Raw genomic sequence first — 17,372 nt, 5'->3', positions numbered from 1 at the left:
TTATCCTTACCAACCTTTCGAATTTCAAAATTCAAAATTCAAAAAGATTCAAAAGTAAGCGGGAAAATACCCCTTACCTTGGCAACCAAGTAACCATAAGACGGATGCGGGTACAGTGTTAAGGTAAAACCCTTCACATACCTAGCACCCGCAGGGAATTGAAGCCAAGAAAACCCCGGCAACAAAGTAACTATAAGGCGGGTGCGGGTACAGTGTTAAGGCAAAACCCTTCACATACCTAGCACCCGCAGGGAATTGACGCCAGGGGTACCTTGAAAGTAAAGTAACTGTAAGACGAGCGCGGGTACAGTGTTAAGGCAAAACCCTTCACATACCTAGCACTCCGCAGGGAATTGAAACCAAGAAGGATCTTTTGGGCAATGCTTGTGGAAACGGAAATAACATCCCCGCATAGCGGGAACGTCGAGAACTACATTGTTTGAGGCTCCAGGATGGAATTGGTGGTTTAAACATAATTGATCACTATGTTCAAAACCACTAAAACCTCAGGGAGAATCCACACAAGTAAGACTCAACGCTCCTGACTTGCGAGAAGGTTACATACCTACCCGCATCATACCCAAAGATCAAGCAAAAAAAAAAATCGGGAATTTTTGCAAGTGACATTAGGAAATCCGCGGGAAGAATCCCCACGGAGAACCTTAAAACTAAAAACCTTTTCAAAACCCCTTGCTTAAAGTCCAAAAGTTCACCTCACTTTATTGAACATTCATGAGAAGAACATTGGACTGGGGGGACTTGAAGAGGTAGGTCCCAGCAGAGCCCAGTTGGTCCCGCAAGACTCACCTTGAACAGGGACGTCTGCGCAAAGGCCATCTGCTTCCGCAAGACCCACCATGCTCATAGAACCTTACGCGCAGTACGCAAGCTGTACACGCAGGGAAAGCCTCCCAATGGTGAAGTACCCCGCCTGTTCCCGCAGTTGCGGATACAAGCCATCAGGGAAGGCTACCCGCAGACAGCAGGGCTACACGCACAAGACAATAGATACTTCAGTAGTCACATGAAGGAATGAGCAAGGCGGGAACAATCCCGCCTAAATGAGCCAGTCTGTATGATTCTGAAAGATCTTTTGTACTATACCTACCAAGGTATGGATAGGACAGACGATCTGACCAGAACAGCCCATGAGCCAATCACAGGGTGACAGCTCACAGACAACAGTGCGAGGAGGAGCACCCTCTAGTACTGTTTGTCACTATTAGCCGCTGCCTACTCACCAACCCTAACTGCAGGGCGTGCGCAGCCTACAGTTGGTGAAATAGTGTTACTGTTGGCCGTAACCTATTCACTAACCAGCATGGCCTGCGTATAATCCACAGTAGGAAGGACGTGCATAATCTACAGTTGGAGGAATAGTGCAGCCGACATAGTTACTGTTGGCCGTAATCTATCCACCAACCAGTATGGCCTGTGCATAGTCCACTGTTGGTAGAACAGGAATACTATTCAGCCGGCTGTACCTTCTAGGAAACCTACCTTCGGCTATAAATACTCCAACATCTTGGAATGGTAAGATCATCTGTTATCCAGTTATCTAGCAATCTCTTAATATACACTTATATTCAGAGCAACCTAGTCTGATTCTCACGCCGGAGGGTGGTCACAAGGAGGAACCCCCCCCCCTTCTCAGTGACGAGCTTACGGTGTTTGTTTTGCAGGTCTCCTGAAGAACAGCCTTCTCAGCTAGATCTCATCCGTGGGAAACATTACTTAACCCCCAGATTATCTATAATCTGTACCGGGTCACTTAGTGTTTCTTCAGTTATCATTCGAACACAATCCATCAACATGCATGGAACCCTCAAGATCAACCAAAAAAGCAGTGGTAACATATTGTATTGCACGAGTGATTGCCTTTTCAGGACTACGTCTCATTTGTTGCTCGTGTGCGTATAATACCTGTCATGTTAGGAAAATCATATTACTTTCCTCATGTTAAGCAACTTATAATAAACTAGATCCTTCCTTTATTTTAGGAAATGAATCATATTATTCTATACATATGATATTCGGCTATTATAAACAAACGTACCGCAAGAAAAGTCAGCGGGCCATTATAGGGCTCTTTACCATTCCACCCTTCTTTGGTTCTTTTCAAACAAGTTATGATATAACTGCACCAGTCCATATTAGATATGTCGGCTTCATTCTTGATTGATGAAAGAAACTTTTGATTCACGTTGTAACTCTTAGCTGTCTCACCCATGATAGAGTTGAAGATAACAAAAAAGTTAAGCTTGAAAAGTGTTCCACCTCCCGTATATGATTTAAGTTTTTCAACGACATGTTTAACAAATATTATAGCAGGATAACGAAAGGACTGTTTCCTCCATTCTTTTCTAATAATATCGATCTTTTTCCCCCGTTTATTTTCATATACGGGAATTTCCCCCATAGGCACTCCCAAAACATCACGAACCTTTGAAGGTGTTATTTCAATTACATGGGTGCCAACGTTTAACTGGTTCCGTTGATGATCATAATTGACTAACAACCAATGCCCCAATCCCGGCGGTATGTTGTCTATGTTAAATGAGAGAATAGATTGAAATCCCATATCCCTTATATCCGACTTTTGAGCATCGGTCAACCCTTGTAGCACACAACACAAGTCGTTTGGTGTGGTTATCGTTTCAATTTTCTTGTTTGATGTTTTTATGTCCATTCTTGATTGTTCCCGCTCCATCTATCAGAAACAAAACATTGAAAATGTTATAAGTTTTAAATTCACCCAAAAAATTCAACATTTAAAAAGCAGCATTAGTAAATTCTAATTTCTAATTCAGCATTCAACATTTAAAGGGCTTAGGTTAGAACTCTAAAGTCTAATTAAATAACGAATGAGAAAACAACATTAGTAAATCTAAGTACACATTTGATCAAAATCATGAAAAGACTAGCTAATGAATGAGTGCTGAAGATGATATGATATATTTAAATGCAAAAGATGGAAGCTGGAGTTAGAGTTTACCGTCTGTCTTCTTCCTCCAGAGTTGCAGTTGCAGAGACGAGGGTTTTAGAACTCACCCGATAAAAATTAAATTAAAAAAACAAGATTATATACTACTAGTAAATAAATAAATAACTTGAATTTAGTAGTAGTGTGAATCTACCGGCTAGGTAATTATTTTAGTACTCGATGACTGTGGTGGAATGGTAGAAGATAAACTTAGTTTTATTTGATCCATGTTTGATTCTTATTCTAACAATTTTGATTTCAGCTGCACCTGCACTTGCATATGGTGATGATCTAATACTCGACGAGTAGCGATGGCAAATGGGTTGGGTTGGGTTGGGTTGGGTTGGGTTGGGTTGGGTCGAACGAGTCATGGGTTGAAACGGGTTTGGGTCAGAATGGATTTGGATCAGAATGAGTCAATTAAAAAAATGGTTAATCTGGTTTGGCTCAGAACATGTTAGGGTCGGAACGGGTTTCGGGATTTTTTTTGTGGAACCAGGATAACGGCGGAACCTCATTTTAGATTTTTTTTATTATTTATATTTTGAGATATGATATTTTTGTTAGATTTTTTTTATTATTTATATTTTGAGATATGATATTTTTGTTAATTTTTTAAAATTTTTCTATGAGAGGTTTTCTATTAAGATCAAAAACCCCTAAAAAATCTTCAAAAATAATAATAAAAAATTATAACTCAAAATATAAATCAAAAACAAAAAAGTTACAAAACTAAAATGTTTCTTCCGTTGTGCTCGTTCCATTTAAAAAACAACGAGAAATTGAACTGAATCCGAAAAAATCGACGAAAATGAAACAAAAAGCCAAAACCGAACCAAGTCAATCGAAAAAATCAATCAAAACGAAACTCAAAAAATTGAGACAGAACAAAAACGAAACAAAAAACCAAAAACGAATCCGGAATCGACCAAAAAGAAACAAAATAAACCAAAACCCAGTCTGTCCCGTGTTGGCTTGAAACCTGAACCGAACCCGTTTCGTACCGAAATTTGTCTCGTACAAAAACCCGTACCGATCCGAAACATGCCACATTTTCTTTGGACACCAACCCACATCGACCCATTTCTTTGAATTTGTCGACCCATTTTAACCCAAAAATAACACGAAAAAATTTTAAATGACTCGTTTTGACTCCTTTAGTTAAAAACTCTTACCCAACCCAACACATTTAATCTTTAAAACAACTCAAATTGACCAATTTGAAATTGTTTGGGTCAAGATTGTCACCCCAGGCGGTGATCACTAGTTTGATTCTTGAACTGAACTAGTTTTATCTCACCACACTGTTGTGTCTCTGAGCGAGTGTTTACGGGCGTCGGTCTTATTCTTATTTGAGGGATTCCCTCGGCTTGAAGACAAGTGTATCCCGATATTATGAATTTTGCCAATAGCCCATTTAAAGGATTTTTTGGCCGTTGAAAAAGGGTAATTATTTTAGTCTAGACAAACACTATATAAATTTTCAACAATTTGTTGGCATATTAAAAAATAACATGCATATTATTTTTTCTCATAAAAGTCTAACAATATTTTAAACATTCAAGTTCCGTCACATGTTAAATTTGAATAAAAATATAATGAAAGAAGGTTAAAACAATTTGGAACTGGTAGAGCCGTCAATTAGTTCTTTTCAGTTTATTTTGTTTAAAATTAGTAAAGAGTATAAAGTGTACCAAACATAAGATCCAATCTCTCGAGAAGGTTGTGAAAATGTGACATAACCTTTGATGAACAAGGCGAGAACTAGAGGACTTTTGAAGAACAAAATGATATGAAGAGGAAGACATACAACGAATATGCCAAAATAAACTTATTGTAAAAAATAAAAACGTCATAAGATTCACAAACCCTCACTCTATGTACAAGAAGATATGGCGATTAAATAGTGGTTTATGGATTGTAGAAGATGAAAGAGTTGTGTCACATATTTACTTGTTTTTATAGTTTAATTAAAGGGACCAAGTTTAGATTTACTTGTAAATGTTTAATTAAGTAGATCAATCATCAACCCGTATAACTAAACATGTTAGCCCGACAACATGTTAAAACCGATTAATAGTTTATTACAAGAAGCATACCCATATAACTTGTTTATACATTGATCACAACCGGTTAACTTGGTTACAACTTGTAAACTCATTTGACTTGTTTAGAGAAATGGGTTATAACGAGTTGTATACTTGTATTCAACTTACACAATTTTAAGTGCATCGAGATTAAGATTAAGATGCATTTGACACAAACAAATATATGATTCTATTGAGGTTCAGCGACTCAACTCACCGATTCATATGAGAGTTGATTCATAGAAGGCTAATGATACTTGATTATCTTAAAGAGTTGGCGATTTATACGTCTTTTTTTGTTACCTTTCAGGTTGTAAGGAGGCTATGTTAAAAATTTAAGCGCAAATTCTGTTGATAATAAAGTTGTTGGTTGTTATTCCTCTACCTTCATCTTGAAAGGATGCAAGGCTTAAGTGTTTAAAAAGTATACACAATAGTAATCATATAAACATCCCAATTAGCTCATGATAAAATCAATCAATCAAGCCCTGTATATCCCACCATATAGCACGCTATCGGTAGGGTCAGGAGAGGGTGGAATGTAGGCAAGTCTTTCCTCTATCCGTGAGAATAGAGAGGCTGCTTCCAGAGAGACCCTCGGCTCATAAAGCTACATACAGGTAAACAGAGTAAACATACATCCTACAAACAAAGACACTTAGCAATACATAGAGTAGCACCCTACCAAGGAATCTGTAAATAAGATTTGGGCATAAGAATCACAAGACAACATCAAACAAAAAATATACATAAGCAACAAGGAGTCAAGCTAGCCAAAGTAGACCCTAAATACAAAGCTAAGCTAACTAGGTACCTTCCCCTAGAAAGTCTCTAACCTTAATCCTACGTCTCCACGAATCTCTATTCTGGACCATGTCCTCAGAGAGGTGCAACTCTGTCAAGTCATGTCTAATTCTCTCATCCCAAGTCAATTTAGGCCTGCCTCTACTCCTATTTCCTTCCACAATGAGGGTTTCCACTACTCTAACTGGCGTTGTTGTTGGTCTCCTTTTCACATGCCCAAACCATCTCAATCTCCCTTCCTTTATTTTCTCTGATATGCTAACTACTCCTAACCTTTTCCTAAAGACCTCATTTCCAATCCTATCTAATCTAGTGTGTCCGCACATCAACTTCAGCATCCTCATCTCTGCTACCTCCATCTTGCGTGCCTGTGTCTTCTTGATGGCCCAACAGTCTGTTCCATACAACATTGCAGGTCTAACTGCTACTATATAAAATTTCCCCTTTAATTTAAATGGGAACCGCTTGTCGCATAAAACCCCAGTGGCTGCTTTCCACCTACACCAGCCAGCTTGTATGCGGTGGGTTGTGTCACTATCTATCTCTCCATTGCTTTGGACAAACGATCCTAAATATTTAAACTTCGTTATCTGCGAAACCACCTGGTCCTCAATAGTGATCTGGGTGTCCTCGCTATCGCCAACACCACTGAAGTCACAACAAAGGTAGCTCATGATAAAAGTATAAATTAAACTTGCAACTTAATTTTGGCTAATAACCCCTTTTGACCAAAATACAAAATAACCCAAGGCAATATTCTAATAATTACACATCATAGCAATAAATTATGATCTATCTAGCCTATACAACTGGGTCATTTACCCATGAATCTGTGTTAGCTTTAGATTTAATGAAGTTGCTAGATTCTTTGCAACAAGAGGCAGTTTTAGCTTCTTTAGACTGTTCTTCTGCAGCCGCAAGCTCTGCACGTCTCTTTCTGGATTTGACTTGGGCAACCTTTTTAACCAAAATGTGAGCTTCAAGCCATGACAAATTGATGTTCACCGCTTTTGCATCCAACACCTAACTCTCTATCTGTTTCAATCTCTCAATCAGATCATTGGCTTGAATCTGCTTGATAGCTTCACAAACAGCCTTAATGATCTCACGGAATCTATTCTTAATATACATTCGGCTGCAATGTCATCGTATTTCTTCAAAATGGCATTAAGAATTTTTGCGACACTTAACTATGTCACTTTCACCATCTTCCACCTATGCAAAATTAGCGGGTCAGTCGAGTAATTGGTCAAACAGGTTAGGTTGACATACTTTAGGTTTTCTATATTCTTTGAATTTAGTAAAAAGTAATATATGGCATGCAGTCTTAGAATTTATTACTTAACATTAGTATAGTGTAGCATCAAAAGAATTAACCTAAATACAGTAGTGATATTATGATTTAAACTTAACTGTGCAAAATTATATAGCCATACTCTACAACCGGACCTGACCAATTTTGACCCATAATCTATTAAGCACTTTATTTAATGTTTGGAAACGTTATTCCATCAAAAAAAAGGACTACCAAAAAAAAGCCAAAATTCACCCTTTTTTTGTCCATTTGAGGCTAAATTGCCTTTCCCAATATTACCACAGAAATGTATAGCTTAACTGAGAGGTAGGGCGGTACATACAAAATTCGACATACGCGATCCATTTTCAACCAACTCACAATATTCCTGCTTGGGCTCTACGATAACTACATCATCGTGCAACTACAAAGATAAAACAATACGTTTTAGTCTACAAAGTATAATCAGAACTTCATTGTTTGATGTACTTTACTTTCAAGTTATTGAAACGGTATTGGTGTTAAAGCATTTGCAAGGTAGATTATAATATTAAATAGTGTTCATGACTTACATTCTTGTCTCTAGGCGGTTCAAGTCGGTTACAATGGATTAGATTAGTTGATGATCCAGATAGCGATTGAGCACATGGTGGGCCAATGAATAACTTCAGGTTCATTACAGAATCAGGATTGGTTGACTGAAACTGAACCTCGTCTTCCTCGTCTTGCAGTAGGTTTACATTTAGGTCAATAGCAGTTTGACCTTCATCAGTTTGACTTTCAGCAGATTCCATATGAGTTACTAACATAAGTTGATCTTCAACATTTTGGGTTAACTGATTATCCTCTTGAACTTCATCATACATGGAAACCTCAAGATTAGCCAAAAAACTAGTAGTAATGTTGTGTATTGTCGGGGCTGTTGCATTTTTAGGACTGCGTTTCAATTGTAGTTCGTGCGCGTATAGTGCCTGTTGTGTCATGAATATCATATTAATTTAGTCATGATAAGAAGCAACTTGCATAAAAAAAACAGTAAACAAACGTACCGCAAGAAATGTCAACGGCCATTGTAGGGCTTTATACCATTCCATCCCTCTTTCGTTCTCTTTAAGCAAGTTATAACATAACTGCACCAATCCATGTTACATATGTCATCTTCATTTACGATTGACATGAGAAATTTTTGATTCACGGTTGCACTCTTGGTTGTCTCACCCATGATAGTGTTGAAGATAACAAGAAAGTTAAGCTTGAAAAGCGTTCCACCTTCCGTACATGATTTAAGTTTTTCAATGACATGTTTAACAAATATTACAGGACGAATAAATGACTGTCTCCTCCATATATTTCTAATAGCATCTCCATTTCTCACCTTTTTTTTTCGGATACGGGAATTCCCCCCATAGGCACGCCCAAGACATCATGAACCTTCGAAGGCGTTATTTCAATGACATGACTGCCAACATTTAACTCATTCTGTTCATGATCATAATTGACTAACAACCAATGCCCCAATCCCGGTGGTATGTTGTCTATGTTAAATGAGAGAATAGATTGAAATCCCATATCCCTTATATCCGACTTCTGAGCATCAGTCAACCCTTGTAACGCACAACACAAGTCGTTTGGTGTGATTGTCGTTTCAAATTCCTTTGTTTTTGTTGCATCCATTAATCTTAATTTTTCGCAGTCTACCAATCAAAACAGAAAGAAGGCATTACAAATTTTGAAGTCACACAAATCATTTCGATAACATTTAGCAATAAGATTCATATCAGAAAAGAAACAATATATAAATTCTAATTGAGGTTGTTTCAGCTAAAGGATGACAGACATTATAACTTACAATTTCAGCCTGACTGATTTTGTGTTTAACAATATTACGAAAAGCCCTAAATTGAAACAGGCAGTTCACCGTGGATATTGAAATATTAACAGCAAAATCGATGAGAAATTACCAGACGATTGATTCTACAAGTCGTCAGGGTTTGGAATCCAAGTCTTACTTCTTCGTGGACCTCAGTTTGCAGAGTATACTACCAATAATATTTGCTCTCGATTCTTTAATTTACGATTTTATTTTCATCACTTTTAAATTAAAAAAAAATTCTGCCATTCTCACTCCTTATTTATCCTTCCCCCTTCTTCCCTTAGTTAAAAAACTCAAGAATAAGGCATTAGGGTGTGTTTGGGATTCCTTATTTAAGTTGAGAAGGTCTTTTTGTAATAAGTGAAAAAAGATTTATGACTTTTAATAAGAAGTTTTCTTAAAAGTGTTTGGATTAACATAAGTCAATAAGTTGTTTTTTAAAAGTATTTTGTTTAACTTATTGATGTAAAAGACTAAAAAGGACATTTTGTATAAATGAATAAATTGTTTTTTAAAGTGTTTGGGTGGAATGGAAGGGTGAAATGAGTATTCTAAACCTATAAGGAGATAAGTTACCAAATCCTAACTTATTGAAAACTCATATTTTAGCCTTGATGATAAGGATAAACCTAAAAGGCCTTATGTGTTCCCAAACACTTTATAAACATAAATATGACTTATTCAACCTTCATAAGTCATAAGAAGAGGAAAATAAGGAATCCCAAACACACCCTTAGTTTCAACTTTTTTTTTTGTTTTGTTTTAAATGACCAATGAAAAAAAAGTCTGGTTATGCAAAAGGCGATATAATATGCTCGCGATCAAAGACAACGCTCGATAACCTAAGCCCGCGATTACCTATTCCAAGGTAAACCTATCAGTCGAAGGCCCAATGCGATAAAACTAAATTGGGATCTAATTTGAACTTGAGATCTTCACTTCCATTTAAGGTTAGTTGAGCTAAGCTCGTTACACTTTTAATTTTAATTATTTGCTTATTATTAAGGCAAATTGGATTTTAAGCATCTCAACTTAATGCAGTTGGTCGATAATAATCCCAACTTAGAAAATAGTTGTCACCGGTCATAACTTTCATATAATTTGTATTCATTGGACATCTGTTAATAAATTTAACGACGTTAATTTTTTTTCCAAATTTCAAACCGATATTTTAGGGTTTTTGATCAGAATGAGGATACGGGTCGATTAATTAAAACTTACCTTAAAACGGTTGTCCAAACGACCAAAGGATGCTTCAATTCCGGTGTTTAAACTTTTAATTAACAAAAATCAAGCTGTTTGGAACACTGTTTCGAGTTAAGTTTTACATCATTCGATTTGTATTCTCATTTTGATTAAACGCCCTAAAACATCAATTTGAAATTTGGAAAAAAAACTTAATGTCGTTAAGTTGTTTTTAACGGAGATCTAATGAAAACAAATAGTGTCAGAATTGGGACCGGTAGCATCTATTTTCTAAGTTATGATTATTATCGGCCAACTGCATTAAGTTATGATTATTAATTCCAATTTGTCTATTATTAATAGTTTGTATCTATGACATTTAATTGACTAAAAATTACCAAACTTTGTTTAAATTTTGCTAAATTTTGACATGTATAAGTCATTACTTGTAAGTTGTAACAAAATAAACTGTTTAAAAATAATAAGTATGGAGTTTTAATATGTGAACCCAAACGCTTCTAATATTGTTGGCTAACTAAGTTCTACCTCCTCGTAAATTATTACGTGGTAAAAAAAGGATGTTGAGAAAACGTTAGGGGAAAAATAATGATCCATGGTTACAAATGAGTGGTGATATACATGTGTGTGACAATTTCAATCCATTAATTAGGTATGTTTAATTCTGAATGAGTAAAAAAAACATTTTAAAGTGTGTTTTAATTTAAAATCTATAAAACATTTTAAATCGATTTATTACAAAACTATCATTTGAATAATCTAGCTATTGTTCTATGACCTGATAGTCTAGTGATATGGTGTCCAATCTTTTAAAATGAAGGTGATGGATTCAAATCCTTGCAAGTGCAAGGCTATGGTGATTTTTATGGAAATAAATTTGCTTTTCAAAAAAAGAAAATTGTTCACACATTTAAGTTTTAACACATCAATTACTTACTGAATCTAAGGAAAGAGAAGGCAAAAGAGAACCTAAATGTGTATAGCGTGATGTGAAAGAGTCCAACCTTAATCAACGGGGTAGGATCCTGTTCTAAGGGTCATAACTACTCGTCCAGTACTATGCAAAGTTGTCATCATAGGTACTCAATATATTGAATTTGAAGAGGTGAAAAGAAGTGAGTAATAAGACCTAGAGCATTCTTATCTAATTCATTATTTCTAAATCCATAAATTATACTAAAAATATTATATTTTCTTTCTTCTTTTTAATTAAATAATATTTTTATACCTATATCATTATCATTTTTCTCTCTTTCACTCACAACCACTTTTAACAATTATTAAAAAATTTAAAGGGGGTGAACAGTAGATTTTCAAATATACAGATAAATCATAGCATTTTCTCTCTCATCTACTCACAACACCCTAAACCACTCCCTAAATTATAAAAGTCTCACTCACCAGATTTAGTGGTTTGAATGTGAATGCTCTAAGGGAACAATCATGTGGTTTCATAATATAAACAATAGCTTGCCCGAACATGACCTCAAGCTTTGTTAGAGCATTCTCAGCATATTCCATACCATATATCATATAATTACACTAAAAATATTGTATTTCCTCCCTTCTGGTTAATTGAATAATACTTTTATCATTATATTTTCTCTTTCATTCACTCATAACCACTTTCAAAAAATATTTGAAAATGATAAGATGTGAACAGTGAAACCCGAAATTTAACTTTCTCATATAGCACTCTGTTCTCTACTCACAATCACTCATAATCATACCATATGATTTACAAAACTCCCTCATAAAAATATAGAGAATAGGCTGAGAATGCTCTTACAAGAAAATTTTCAAACAAAGTTCCATTATAATATAAACAAGGTCTTATAATTGTGCGTTGCCATGTACGGACGCACTTGTGTGTTACAGGTAGTCGATATACGGAATGTAGTTAATTTTAATGGTATATTGGTACCTCGTTTGATCAGTCACATACCAAAAATGTGCTGCCCAGTTGCACAAAACACATGGTTTTTATAGTTCTCTTGTTATTAAAAAACTAAAAAATGAGAACGGTTTTATAGACTTTTTGATGTAAGTAAAGAAATCAAATATTTTATAGTTTATACTCCATCTTAGGAATTAAATTCTAATTATTGAGTTCAAACATATAATAATAAAAGTTTAACAAAAGGTTTGTTAAAACTTAAAAGAAAATTTTCATACATAACTCCCTCGTAATAGGAGGTACAATGAATCAATGATTGAAAGTCCAAAACAATAGCACAGTCAATAACTTTTTGAAAACTAGAAAGCTTTGACAATTAGGTAAGGTTTCTCTTTTTTTAGCCAAAAATCATCATTGGTTAACTTATCCTAATTGAACTGAATTAATGCAAACAGCCAATTAATTGAAATTAAAATTAACCGAAACTGATTGGTTCTCATATATCTATAATCGAAAATTTTGGTTTTCATTTGTTAGGGTATAAAACCGTTGTAGACAAACATGTGCACACCTTTATCAAGCGGTCACAATCTAAAGTCATACATGATATAATCAATGTTTACTTTAAGGTGTGTTTGGTCACAATGGTATGGTTTTTAGTGAAAACGAGAAGTAGAGGCTTAAGTTGGAGGAGTGGTCATCTAAGGATATCAAAATTATCATATATAATTTTTACCCTCAACTACCTTGGAATGGCCTAAAGGCTCGTAATGATGCACCCAAACAACCGTAAAAAAAATTATTTTTTTAATTTAAATAACTCAAAAATTATAATTTAAAAACTAAAAAAATAAATAAAAATGCATACATTATAAATTTAAAAATACATAATCATTAAACAACATTTTATATAGATAAAAATATTATTCCCAATTCCAATGGTTTTTGACTTTTGTTATGAGTTCAAACGTGTCGTTATCGCGATCGTTAATTTGTCTGACCATATGTCGCCATTTCGAACACACTTGGTGTTGTGTACGATTGCTTGATCTTCCATTCGAAACAAAATAGTTTCAAACCCGTAGCCAAAACCTCAACATGCGTTGCTCCACGGGGTCCAGGGGCGGCTAGAAGGGTGTGCAAGTCGCACCCTCGGACGGGGCATGTAAGTTTCTGGGGCACAAACTTTTTTTCACATGTATATGTTTGATATATAAAAGATCTTGAGTCAAACGACATCATTAAATGGTTGAATCGATCATTAATTTTGGTTTTTAAAAGTCACCGAAAAAATAGGTTTACCAGATAACTTTGCCATAAAGTCTTGGTGGAGAAGATTACAACAAAATCAAGTTTCTAATAATGCCAAAAATAGCCCCATATTCTTTATTTCATAGTTAAATCTATTATTTACATACTCATCTTTTTTAGTTTTTTTTAATTATACTTTACACTTAACTTTAATTTCAATATACTATTTAAAGTCTTTTAAACAATTTTAAAAAAATGAGTTTATATTAAAAATAACTATATTAATTTTAATAAGTTTTGTATTAACAACTCGTATAAGCATTAAACTTTAGTGTTTTGAAAATTTGGGTATTACATTCATATTATATTTTTCTTATATTTATTGTTATAATATTAATCGCTGTTTATAAAAATTAGCTTATATATTTCGTGATTCGTTAAGGCCTACATACCATTTTATTTCAGCTCGGCTGAGGTATTTAAATCCACAGAGACGGCCCTGACGGGGTCCATGTCTTCGGAAACATAGACCCATGTCTTAGCTAACGCTACTTTTTCTTCATGCCTCCATCTTCGTGACACAATTCGTTAGAGATTCGGTTGCTCCATGTAAAAAAATTTTGAATTTGAAGAGAATGAAAAAATTGTTGTAGAATATTGTGCAGATGTGTTAGGTTATTTATAAAAGAGAAAAACGAAAAAAATAATAAAAATCTAGATATTAAAAAGAATCTATCCATTCAACGTCTAGATTAACGGTAGAAAAACAATTGGCTCGGGGAATACTACCCTAGGGCCTAGATTAACGATGTTCTCAGCGAGGGTAGTATCCCTTGGACATACCCGTCGCCCACTCCCTCCACCCTTAGTTTTGGGGTGAGAGAAACTGGTGTGAGTGGGACAAGAGAGAGTGTTTGGACATGTGACTAGAGGTAATGTGAGTGGGTTGGGTTGGATTTGAGTGATGGGTCAGGATGGGTATGGGTCAGGATGGATTTTTAAAATAAAGGGTTAGGATGGATATGTGGCAAGATGGGTAAAGCTAACCTATCTTGACCCAAGTTAAAGATTCACATACAAAGGGTTTTAAAAACCTCTCAAAAAAATATTCAAAAACATTATTAAAAAAATAATAACTTAAAATATATATAAAAAACGCAAAATGTAAAATAACTCGTTCATTAAAAAAACGTTTTGTACCGGTTCAGGTTCGAGTTTTTCCGGTTTTTTTTCGGTTCGGTTTTGGTTATTTTTCATTTCAGTCGGTTTCGGTATTTGCTCGGTTTCAATGATTTCGGTTTCGATTTCTCAGTTTTTTCGGTTTCATTTCGTTTCAATTCATTTTGTTTTATTTTGGTCTTTTACGTTTCAGTTTTTTTGTTTCGTTTTGGTAAGGTTTTTGATTGCATTTCGCTTTTCTTTGTTTCGTTTTGGTCAGTTTTTCGGTGTCATATCGGTTTTTTTTGTGTTGTTTTGGTCGTTTTTCTATTTCGGTTGAGTCTCGTTTCAGTTTTTTTGTTTTTTTTGGTCGGTTCGGTGTTTTTGATTCGTTTTGATCCGGTTTGTAATTGCATTTAGTTTTTTTATGTTTCTTTTTGGTCAGTTTTTCAGTTCAGTTTTATTGTTTCGTTTCAGTCGTTTTTCTATTTCAGTTCAGTTTCGTTTCGGTTTTTTTTGTTTCGTTTTGGTCGGTTCAATGTTTTTGTTTGGTTTCAGTCAGCTTTTCAGTTGCATTTCGCTTTTTTTTTGTTTCGTTTTGGTGGTTTTTCTATTCCAGTTCAGTTTCGTTTTGGTTTTTTTGTTTCGTTTTGGTCGTTTTGTTTCAGTTCAGTTTCGTTTCGGTTTTGTGTTTCGTTTTGGTCGGTTCGATGTTTTTGTTTTGTTTTGGTCAGCTTTTCATTTGCATTTCGCTTTTTTTGTTTCGTTTTGGTCAACCTTTCGGTTCATATCGGTTTTTTTGTTTCGTTTTTCTATTTCGATTCAGTTTTGTTTTAAGTTCGGTCGATTCGGCGTTTTTGTTTAGTTTTGATTAGCTTTTTGGTTGCATTTCGCTTTTTTGTTTCGTTTTGGTCAGTTTTTCGGTTTCATTCCGGGTTTTTGTGTTTCGTTTTGGTCGTTTTTTTATTTCGGTTTTGTTTGCTTTTTGTTTCGTTTTAGTCGGTTCGGAGTTTTTATTTCGTTTTGATCGTTTTTTGGATTTCAAATGAGTTTTGTTTCACACGTGATAGTTTGGGTATTTTGAATTAAATAAATTTTGGATAACTTGTATATTTTGTTTTGACCCATTTAACCTATAAATGAAACTCACTTTTATATTTCCAACCCATCCTGACCCACTTGAAGAATTTTTATGATCCATCATAACTCATTTTACTTTTAAAGTTTATCCATCTTAGCCCAAAACAATCCATTTGGGTTGGGTCTGCCACCCTTACATGTGACACATGAGCATGTTTTTAAAATTTTTGTATGAATTTTATGTCTTTAATCAAATTATGAAACTGTAACGCTTTATGATTTGTTTTAAGTCCTACAATCAAGACACAATCGGAACTCAGAACAAAATTAGTAGAGTTGTATAGTTTGGGGAAAAATCACTATATACAAAAATAAAAATAACAAGCAGAAATATCGATCATCATCTTGGTGATTGACAATTGACATGTTACAAACACTTAAAAAAATTAATGAATGAAAGATTAGCAGATACCGTGCAATTCAGGGTAGACCATTGATGTGTCCAGCACAAGCACAATTTTTGTACCAAATAAATCCGTTTCTTGGTGTAAGAATAAAATTTACTTACTGTGGTACAAACTTATTATCTTGTGATCTCTAAGTAGCATATCAAAAGGATCATGTCAAAACTTAACCATTGAGTTCCAAAAAAGTGGGTCTCGCCTCATTCGACAAAGTGTAGTGTTTCAAAATTAGCAGCTATAATATTAGGCTAGCAATCTTCAATCAATTAAACATCCTAGTTATAAAATTGATTGTCTAACCCACGCCTTTTTTTCATCTTTAGATTCCAAAATGTTGTCATTTAGCTTCTTTTCAACAAGATCAAGTACTAGCATGCATCTATCAGCCTCTTCAAACTGTTCATAGGCCGTTGTAAGCTTTTCGTAGTTCATTACTAGATCCATCAGGGCCGGTTTCTTTATTAATGCGATGTTTGTTTTTGCTACCATAAGCATTTGTGCTTCCTTCCTTTTATGACAGGCTTCAAAGTGTGCTCGAATCCATGACACATTAATGTTGGCGGCTTCTACATCCGACAATTGGCTCTCTATATCTTCCACCATCTCAATCATATCACTGGTTTGAATCTGTCTCACAACTTCACAAACAACCTCCAGAAAATGTGTTCTTGTTGAAGATGCTTTGAATATGCAGTTAGCTGCAACGTCACCATGTTTCTTGAAAATGGCTTCAAGAATTGTTGCAATACTCTGCTTCACTCTATAGCCTCGGACATAAACTATGCCACTTTCTGGCTGTACAATAAATTAATGAAAAATTAGAAGTGACAAAATGAGTGGGCCAGGTGATAAATCAAATGAGTTTGGTTTGACATGTTAGTTTTTCGATTTTATGTGAACTCCGTGATAAACTTAATATTAGTAAACAATAGCATTAAAAGAATTAGCCTAATTACAATGGTGATGATATAGGTAATGGAATACATTACTAGAAAACAACATTTAAATTTAAATACTTAATATTCTAGAAATATAATTTTTTTTTAAAACAAGGATTAACACAACCAGACCCGACCATATTTACCCGTAAATTATTAAGCACTTTCTTTATTCTACCTTTCTTTTGGGCTTAATTGGCCTTTTTAATATTAATCAAAGGATTAAGGAATGCATAACATAACAGAGAGAGAGATATACATATAGCTAGGTCTATAAACGAACCGAACATTCAGCAATAAATTCGGTTATGTTCGTTTATTTAAAAACGAGCGAACATGA

The 17,372-nt window shown here is 34.7% G+C and overlaps 1 protein-coding gene across 1 annotated transcript; it reads right to left on the bottom strand.

The window, feature by feature from the left end:
- Nucleotides 1–7,710: 7,710 nt before the first annotated feature.
- LOC143602318 (uncharacterized) lies at nucleotides 7,711–8,543 on the bottom strand. Its single transcript, XM_077079475.1, has 2 exons — nucleotides 8,218–8,543; nucleotides 7,711–8,139 (listed from the first exon to the last, which is right to left on the bottom strand). Exons 1-2 carry the CDS (start codon nucleotides 8,260–8,262, stop codon nucleotides 7,711–7,713), a joined length of 474 nt encoding a protein of 157 aa, XP_076935590.1. The 5' UTR covers nucleotides 8,263–8,543.
- Between the last annotated feature and the right edge of the window lie 8,829 nt (nucleotides 8,544–17,372).

The sequence above is a fragment of the Bidens hawaiensis genome, unplaced genomic scaffold (assembly GCF_021521415.1).
Source record: "Bidens hawaiensis isolate Kalapana, Puna unplaced genomic scaffold, B.hawaiensis_p1.1 tig00058438_1, whole genome shotgun sequence".
In the NCBI taxonomy this organism is placed as follows: Eukaryota; Viridiplantae; Streptophyta; class Magnoliopsida; order Asterales; family Asteraceae; genus Bidens; species Bidens hawaiensis.
This window is presented reverse-complemented; position numbering and strand designations above follow the sequence as displayed.